Source organism: Pelodiscus sinensis, unplaced genomic scaffold (assembly GCF_049634645.1).
Source record: "Pelodiscus sinensis isolate JC-2024 unplaced genomic scaffold, ASM4963464v1 ctg35, whole genome shotgun sequence".
NCBI lineage: Eukaryota > Metazoa > Chordata > Testudines > Trionychidae > Pelodiscus > Pelodiscus sinensis.
The window spans coordinates 2654802-2664145 of record NW_027465908.1 but is presented as its reverse complement, the minus strand read 5'-3'; the positions used below and the strand labels follow the sequence as shown (position 1 = coordinate 2664145).

Here is a 9344-nt window from a genome sequence, read left to right as displayed (position 1 = left end):
TGGCCCCATGGGAGCCACCGCCGCAGAAAAGCCCGGGAGGACCGGGAGCGGGAACACATCACCCGCCTGTGTGGCCTCCAGCAGCCTCTGGAATGGCAGGACCAGTGGCGGGAAGCAGGCCAGGAGCTGCGCCGGACCACCTGGCAGGAGCTGGCACAAGAGTCCTGAAGCATGTGCGCGGCACACACTGCTGCCATCAACCGCCTGGTCACTGCCGTTGAGCGGTTAAGCAGCCACCTCTCACTCCTACCCCTGCTCCTCTGGCTGTTCCCCTGAGCCTCCCCGTGTGGCCACCGAGGGCCTCACACAAGAGGCAGTGGGACCACCCGCGGCAGGTGCCATGCCCAGCTCCATCCCTGAGCCCCTCCTCCCCCTCTCTCTTCCCCCTTCCCAGATTCTTTCCCCAGTCCCTCCCCAGTTTTCATTACCACAGTTCATTGTTCAAACCAAAAAGTCTGCTTTATTGTATCTGCAGGGGCGGGGATGGCAGGGCAGGGGAAGGGAGGGCTGAAGGAGGAAAGGCACACAGGGGCACTGCAGAGGCACAGTGTCCTTGTCTGAAACTCTCCCTCAGGGCTTCCTGGATGCGCACAGCCCACAATGGGCTTGCCGAATGGCAGCTGTGCATGGCCGTTCAAAAGCCCTGGTGAGCTGCTCGGCCTTTGCCCCCTACCCTGGCAGGAACATCTCCCCCTTATTCTCACAAATATTGTGGAGGTCACAGCATGCTGCCATCACCTGGGGGATGGTCCACTTGCCGAGGTCCTGAGGGCTGAGGATTCAGCGAAACCTCCCTTTGAGATGCCCAAAGGCGCCCTCCGCCACGATGCTGCACCTGCTGAGCCTGGAATTAAATCATTCCTTCAGGGATGCAGGTGTCCAGTGCAGGGCTCCATTAGTCAGGGGAGAAGAGGGGAGACTGCGTCCTCCATGATGCACATCAGCACGTCCACGTCACCAACACTGATGGTGCGGTCGGGGGAAAAAGTGCCAGCATGCATCTTCTGTAGAGGCTGGAGTTCCTAAAGATGTGGGTGTCATGTGCCCTTCTTGACCACCTGACATTAATGTCTGTGAAGTGGCCACGGTGGTCCACGATGGGCTGCAGAACCATGGAAAAGAATTCCTTCCAAATGATGTAGTCAGATGCCTGGTGGTGGGTTCTGACAATGCCCCTTCCTCCCCCCCACAGTTGGGAAGGAAGGGACAAAGCCTGCGATGTTGGGGTCAACGTTCCACACAGTGCAATGGGCTTGCTGTCCCTCAAGGAGGTGGCAATGAGACATCACTGTACAGGGTTTCCCTTTAAGCACAAGCCTCAGATAGCCTCAGGAAGCAGCTGAAAGCCCAGGAAGTGACTGCTGTCTTGATGTTCTGCCTGAAGTCTTCTGCAGGGGGAAGGAGGAGCAGGGGGGAGAGGTTGGTGTCTTAAATGCTATTGAAACTCCAATCAGTGTGAACACTATTTCAGAATAGCTCAGTGCTATTTTGATTGGCTTTTGCACTGTAGACAAGCAATTTCAGAGTTTTTATCCCGAAATAGCCTATTCAGAAATAATGTTGCTGTGTAGACGTACCCTGAGAGATTAAAATGATGGTTCAAGGAACCCAGGGTAAGCATAGAAGACTTAAACCCTGATTTACTGTGTCTCAGCTCAAGACCATATCATAAGACCATCCTTCCACTGGCATCTCAAAATTTTCTATAGATATTAGTGAACTGAGCTAAACAACATTCCTTTGAGTTACTGTTGCTGCCAGAAATAATTGTTATTGCTGTTTCAAAGATAGAGAAACTGAGGCAGTAAGAGGCAAGACAACTCACCAGTGCTCAGAAAGTCAGCATCCATATCAACGATTATTTGGCTTGAATAAGGCCAGTAGGATTTTCCTCAGCAGCAGCATTTATTTATATATCATTCAACTTTTGAAATGTTTTGCAAACAATAATCAGTTATTAAACCCTTATTCTTCAGGACATCCAACAACTCTATCAGAAGAAATTAGGAAGAAGTATTTCATGACTGACCACTTTTGGATTTCTTGTGCCTTTTTCTGAAGTAGCTGATGCCGAGTCACTGTCGGAGGGTACGTCTACACTACAGCGCTAGTTCGAACTAACTTAGTTCGAATTAGTTAATTCGAACTAAGCTAGTTCGAACTAGCGCATCTAGAACTAAAAACTAGTTCGAACTAGCGTTTTGCTAGTTCGAACTAGCGCGTCCACACTGATTGGACGCAGGGGGGCATTTAAGGGCAGCTGAAACCGGTTCTGGCAGGGCATCAGGTCAGCAGTTGCTTTGTGTGGCTGCTGTCTGAGGCTATCTGAGGCTCGTGCTTAAAGGGACCCCCCCTGGACAGCCGGTTCTCAGCTTTTCCTGCTTGCTTGCCAACCTCGCCGAGGGACAGCAAAGCGTCGGTCTCTGTGCCCGTCTGTGTCGGTGCTTCCCTTCGGGGGGTACTGCCGCAGGTGGCAACATGGAGCCACGGCTCGCCCTGCACCTTCTGGTGCACGTTCTGGACTTGCTACTGCAAGCCTGCCAGCAATGGCTCGAGGCTGCCTGGCACCACCTGGGGAACGTCAGCCCCCTGCCTCTCCGCCTGGCCGCCCTGGGGGCCGTGGAGGAGCCGCGGCGGCGCCCCGGCACCGGCGTGCCCCGCCGCATCTGGCGTCTGGACACCAGCAGCGACTGGTGGGACCGCATCGTCCTGGAGCGCTGGGACGACCGACAGTGGACCCAGAACTTTAGGATGAGGAGGGACACCTTCCTGGAGCTCTGCGAGTGGCTCGCCCCTGCCCTGCAAAGAAGGGACACTCGCATGAGGCCCGCCATCCCCCTCCAGAAGCGGGTGGCCATCGCCCTCTGGAAGCTCTCCACGCCGGACAGCTACCGATCCGTCGGGAACCAGTTCGGCGTGGGGAGATCCACTGTCGGAGCAGTGCTCATGCAGGTACGGCGCTCGTCGGCCACCGAGCCGGGGGGGAGGGGGGCTGCGAGGAGGGGATGGGCCGCCCCAGGGACAAAGGGGGGGGCGGGAGGAGGCGAAAGCGCCCCGCACCGGAGGGGTCGGGCTGTCCCGGCCGTACTACACGCCGCCAGGGGGGTTGCTTCCGGGAGTGGGGCGCGGGGCACTGCCAGGGCATGAATGCTCCCAGCCACCCGGGCGCCCCACTGATTGACGCTTTGCTGTGTCTCTCTCCGCAGGTGGTCAAGGCCATCAACCGGGTGCTGCTCCGCAGGGTGGTCCGCCTCGCCGACCCGGATGCCGTCATCCGGGGATTCGGCGCCCTCGGCTTCCCCAACTGCGGGGGGGCCATCGACGGGACGCACATCCCCATCCGTGCCCCGGAACACCAGGCGTCCCGGTACGTGAACCGCAAGGGGTACTTCTCCGTCATCCTGCAGGCCGTGTGTGACCACCGGGGACAGTTGACGGACATAAATGTGGGCTGGTCCGGCAAAGCACACGACGCCCGGGTGTACCGGAACTCCTCCGTGTGCCAGCGGCTGCAGGACGGGACCTTCTTCCCCGACCGCCACATCAGGGTCGGGGACGTGGACATGCCCGTCTGCCTGGTGGGGGATGCCGCCTACCCACTGCAGCCCTGGCTCATGAAGCCCTACACGGGGCACCTCAATCCCTCCCGCCAGGCCTTCAATAACAGGCTGAGCAGGGCCCGCATCGTGGTGGAGGGGGCCTTCGGGCGACTGAAAGCCCGCTTTCGATGCCTCCTCACCCGTCTGGACCTGGCCGAGCACAACATCCCTCCCGTGGTGGCGGCATGTTGTGTGCTCCACAATTTGTGTGAGCGGAAGGGGGAGGCTTTCTTGCCAGCCTGGATGGCTGAGGCTGACCGCATGGCTGGACACTACGGTCAGCCCCGCACCGCCGCCGTCCGGGAAGCCCAGCGGGGGGCCATCCGGATCCGGGAAGCCCTGCGGGACAGCTTCCAGGTGGAGGAGGAGGAGGACTGACCTCTCCCTGCATGCCCCACCGGGGCCTTCTTCCACCCTACCCCCCCCCTTCCCCTTTCCCCTCCCTATCTACTGTACAATAAAGACACCTGTTTTTCCAACAAAAACGTCTGTTTATTTCAGAGAACTGGGGTGGGGGAGGGAGGAATGAAGGTGGGAGAAGGGAGGGGGAAACCTGGGACGAGGGAGCTGGAAGGGGAGGGGAGGGAAGGGAGGAAGGGAAAGGAAAGCTCAGGGGTGGGAGTCTGGGTGCCTCTCCCGTCTCGCCACACTGCGGGTCCGGGGGCGTCGGTGGGGAATGGTTGTGGAGGGGGGGGCAGAGAGGACAGGGGGTGTGGAGGAAGCAGGAGCGGAAGCAGGAGCGGAAGCAGGAGGAGCAGGAGGAGCAGGGGGAGCAGGGGGAGCAAGAGGGGGAGCAGGGGGAGCAAGAGGGGGAGCAAGAGGGGGAGCAGGGGGAGCAAGAGGGGGAGCAAGAGGGGGAGCAGGGGGAGGAGGAAATGGAAAGCGGTCTAGCAGGCTCTGGAGGTGGCCTCGCAGGGCACGGCCCTGCTCCTCCAGGGCCTCCAGACTCCTCTGGCGCAGCCTGAGGTCCTCCTGGACCCAGTGGTCCTGGAGACGGAGCTGTCGGTCCAGGAACCGGAGATGCCGCCTCTGGTAGTCCTCCTGGTTCCTGGCTGTCCTGCTTGCCCGGGCGCGGGCGGCTGCTGCAGGCGGTGTGGTGCGCCCTGCAGTCCCCGGTGCTGCAGCTGTGGTGCAAGAAGACCAGCGGTCAATTACCCCAGGGGCCCAGGTGTGTGAAACCCAGCTCCCCTCTGCAAGGCCAGGGCCCCTGCAGGATCCCCAGCTGCTGCTCCGTAGTGGGCAAGGCCCAGGCGCACGGTCCCGGGGCTCCCTCTCGCCCCAGCCCCCCGTACACATAAGGGGAACACGAGGGTACTCACAGGTGGACGCCTCCCCGGCCTCTGATGATGCAGGCGAGCGGCTCTGTGGGGTGCCTCGGGGGTCCCGGGTCCTGGGAAGGCTGGCGGCAGGCTCCTGGCTCTCAGAGCCCTCTTCCTCCTCCTCGGTGTCCAGGAGCGGTCCCTCTGCCCCGGGGTCAATCACGTCCCGGGGGGCAGGGACGGCATGAGGCCCCAGGATGCGGTCCAGGGCATGGAAGTGGGGGCAGGCCTCCGGGTCAGCCCCTGGCAGGCAGGCCCGGGAGTAGGACTGCCGCAAGTCTTTAATCTTGCAGCGCACCTGCTCCCGGCTGCGCTGGTGGCCCCTGGCGGCCAGGCTGGCAGCCATGCGTCCGTAGACGGCCGCGTTCCGGTGGCTAGTGCGGAGATCGTGGACATTTGAGGCTTCCCCCCAAACCTCGATGAGGTCCACGATCTCCGCACTTGACCAGGCGGGCGCCCGCCTTTTGCGCCCCCGGGCAGGCTCCCGGGAGCCGCCAGGCTGGTCGTGGGGAGCAGTGGAGGGCTGGGAGCCCTCGGATGGCTGGCTCATCCTGTGGCAGGTGCAGGCTGTGCAGGCACGGGTGCTGGCAGCCTTGCAACTGGCACAAAGTGAGTAGCCAGCCCGTGGCCCTTTAAGGGCTCCGGGGCCGGGAGGGGGGCAATAGAGTTTCCCTGGTGTTGGCCAGAGTGGCCACCAGGGAAACCTGGGAAGCCTTAGCCTCCCACTAGTTCGAACTAAAGGGCTACACAGCCCTTAGTTCGAACTAGCTAGTTCGAACTAGGCGTTAGTCCTCGTAAAATGAGGTTTACCTAGTTCGAACTAAGCGCTCCGTTAGTTCGAATTAAGTTCGAACTAACGGAGCGCTAGTGTAGCGCATAGGAAAGTTAGTTCGAACTAACGTCCGTTAGTTCGAACTAACTTTCTAGTGTAGACATACCCGGAGACAGAATACTAGAGGGATCATTGATCTATTATGGTTCAGCAAGTTCTATTTTCTTATTACTGGTCAATATCTGAAGCAGAATAGTGACTTAGATGGTTCAATGAACTTATAGGGCAAATTTTCTGTTCCAAAGACCTTTACTTAAAGATGTGTTAAAATAAAAAATGAAAGCAGAATTCCCAAACTCACATGAAAGGACCCAGCAGTGTTTAAGCAGTTAAAAATGAATGCCAGAAGCAGCAAAGATGCCAAATACATCCCACAATGAGTGACTAATTCTATGGGGCAGAACCTCCAATACGTCATGCTGCAGTCTAATCAGCCTCCAAATGTCTCCCAGGTAAGAGTTTGATGATAGAAACTGTTTGTTTGTTCAATGTACCTTGTCAATTTCTTGCTGACATAATTGTAGCTAATTAAAGAGGGAAACCTGACACTTGCCTCAATAACTGGGCTGGGATGAGATGCAGATCTTCCCATTGCCCCTCTTCTTTGTTCTCCCATCACATAATGGACCCCTTCTATCTCAGTGCTTCACCCCAGCTAACCTGGTCTCAGTATCATAAAAGATCTATTTCCCTTGCAATCTGTCATCCTGCAAAGTACTTTAAAAACAAAGCAAGGCAGCTGGGGACATGTCTCAGAGTTAGAAATGTTTTTGTACCTTTTGTTCCAACTGCAGGAGGAAAATAAACAAAACATTATTGCAGTTTCCTCACAAAACACACCACCCCAGGGAACAGGACGTCTCCGTCACACTTGCATTTGTGCCCAGCGTTCCCCTCTCACACCGTACCATCTGTCTGACTTCAGCACTCCTGACATGAAACATTTTCTCCACTCCCCCTCCACTGAAATGAGAAAAGAATTTACAATGCATCCCGATTCAGCCATGGGTTTCCCTTCCACAGTCTTTCATCGCCTGTCCTTAATAATGACACAGAGGAACCACCTTGTTCTGAGGGAGGGAGGAAAGTCCATCTCCTAGAAACACTAAGTCCCCTTTGCTCTAGCAACAAAAAGGGGAATTTAAGATAAAGAAATGCCCCCCTGAGAATAGCCCCTGCACAGGAGGCCTCTCCATATGGTGAAGTGTTTGGCCTCCCTTACCTATGATCTCATTGCCTGGTGTAGGGGATATGTGAAGAGAAGATTTAGGCCAGTGATGAAGAGAGGGCGTGATTGGAGGACATTGTGTTACAGCTTGTCAGGGTGTGCGCACTTACCCCCACAGCACCTCCTGCTGGTCACTCGGGGAACTGGTTCTCCTGCCTCAGAGTGCCCTCTACTGGTCGGCGTCCCAGCCTCTGTGGCAGGTCGTCTGCTACTTTAGCTCCATGTCCCTTCCTGGCCATGGTGCTCTTTCCTCCTCATACTGTCCTAGGTCAGTGCCTCTGCACTCTGGGGCCCTCCACTCTGAGGGAACCCCACACACTTCCCCATCACCCACCTGGCCTCAGTGACCCACTGTCAGTGAGCAGCTAGCCCCTCCCCTCAGGGGCAAACTGCAGTCTGAAATGGCCACTCATCATTGGCAAGGGGGTATGGACCTGCTGCCTTTTCCTATCCTAGCTATTTTCTTCCAGCCCTAGTACCCTCAGTCCTTGCCTCAGGCCCTGGAGCCTGGGAGTGAGGTTAGGTCAGAGCTCCCCATCCCTGCTCTCTCTCAAGAAGCCTCTGGCTTTCCTGGCAGCCAGGTCCCTCCTACTCCCCAGCTAGAGCAAGAGCATCTATCCTCCTTCCTTCCAGAAGCCCTTATTTATGCAGCCCCAGCTGAGCCCTGATTGGTTGTATCTGCCTTAGCTGTGGGCTACACTCTCTCAGCCTTGTCCTTGGGCTGGGTTTTAACCCTTAAAGGGCCAGTGCAGGGCAGTCACCCTGTTAGACAGCTACTTTTTACTTCCCACAGTCCATGGGAAGCATAAGAAGCAGACCATCACCTAGAGCAGTTCTAATTTAGGCTAGGATTAAGGAGCTTCACTACTACTCCAGACTAAAGAGAGCAGCTTTGGCCCCTATCCTGCAGACCAGAAGATAAATAAAACCCTGGAAATAAAAGTAGAGTAGCCCCAGGATGCAGACTCACCGTGGTCTTGTTACAATAATAGTTGCTCATGGAAGAGGGCTAGTACAAACTAAATCCCTATTGAGTGCTTAGCCCGGTGTTGCTTTTTATCCAGAGGAATTCCATCCACAAGGGACTAGGCCCCTTTCTCTGTCCATATACCTAGCCTTCTATCATTTAAGGTATCTGCTCCTGGCTCCCTCTTTGTGATCCTGATCTTGCTTCCGCTGAACTCAATGGCCAACTCCCATTGTCTTCAGCAGAAGCAGAACTGAGTTCTATGCATCCTAACTTGAACCTTTCAGCACTTCTCTAGGGATACATCTACACAGCAGGGTTAAAGTCGAATTAAGCTACGCAAGTTCAGCTACATCAATTGAGTAGCTAAAGTTGAAATAGCTTAATTTGGCTTTTGGCACTGTCTACAACACAGGAAGTTGAAGGAAGAACACTCTTCCTTCAATTTCCCTTACTCCTCGTGAAATGAGGGTTATGGGAGTCGGAGTAAGAAATCCTCCAGCTGAATATTATTTATAAATAACGGCTTGCTGTGTAGACGTGCACTGTGTTATTTTGAAATAATGTCAGTTATTCCAAAATAACACTGTTGTGTAGACGTACCCTAGGTTCTGTGAATATTTCACCTCCACACCTACCCCTCAGCCCAATGACATCATCATAGTGCAGCTGATCTTTATGTCACTAGCTAACACAACTATTATTGTCTGACTCTCATTCCCTCAACATCTTTTCTGCATCATGGGAGCAAGTGAGTCAGAGACAAGAAGAGAAAGATTCAACTTGCTGTAGATAAATCACAATTAGCCCTCTCAGATTCCATGTTTTGGCAAAAATGTAAGTGTATGTGTGGGGGAAGAATTCCATACGTTACACTGAGATGCTCTTACCCTACATATGGTTAGGGTTTGGGTAGTGAGGGTTCAGTCCAATAAATACAGACTGTGGGGGAAAAGTTTATTTAGTAAGTCACGTAATTAGGGGTTTTTGTAAAGGTTCTAGTGACAGTTTTCTGTGTCTTCCTCAGTAAACAGATGCTCCAAGAGAGGAATGAGTAAACAACAAATACAGCAAACCTGAGCGCTGCAGTCTTCTCTCCAGCAAGCTGACAACTGACAAGAGGCAGTAGAATGGGGACTTTTCCTACAATGGGTGATTGATGTATTTGATCCACTGGGGGCATGTAAAAATGGAGTCTGGGATACAGCTGGTTGTATTGGGGTGTTATATTTCCCCATCAAATTAAAGCATCCAGATTTATTCCTATTCCAGTTCCCTCTACTATACATTCTCCTTAAAGTGATCTTATCACTAGCAAATAGTACCAGACTGTCAGACCACGAGACACAACAGGTATGTAACAACGCACAAGCTAATGTACTTGAATCCTGCCCTGATC

General features: G+C 54.9%; 1 protein-coding gene across 1 annotated transcript; it reads right to left on the bottom strand.

The window, feature by feature from the left end:
• Positions 1-4130: 4130 nt before the first annotated feature.
• Positions 4131-5688, bottom strand: LOC142824488 (uncharacterized). The gene is made up of 2 exons (XM_075916501.1): positions 4919-5688; positions 4131-4723 (listed from the first exon to the last, which is right to left on the bottom strand). The coding sequence occupies exons 1-2, from the start codon at positions 5466-5468 to the stop codon at positions 4209-4211; spliced, it is 1065 nt and encodes a 354-aa protein (XP_075772616.1). The 5' UTR covers positions 5469-5688; the 3' UTR covers positions 4131-4208.
• Between the last annotated feature and the right edge of the window lie 3656 nt (positions 5689-9344).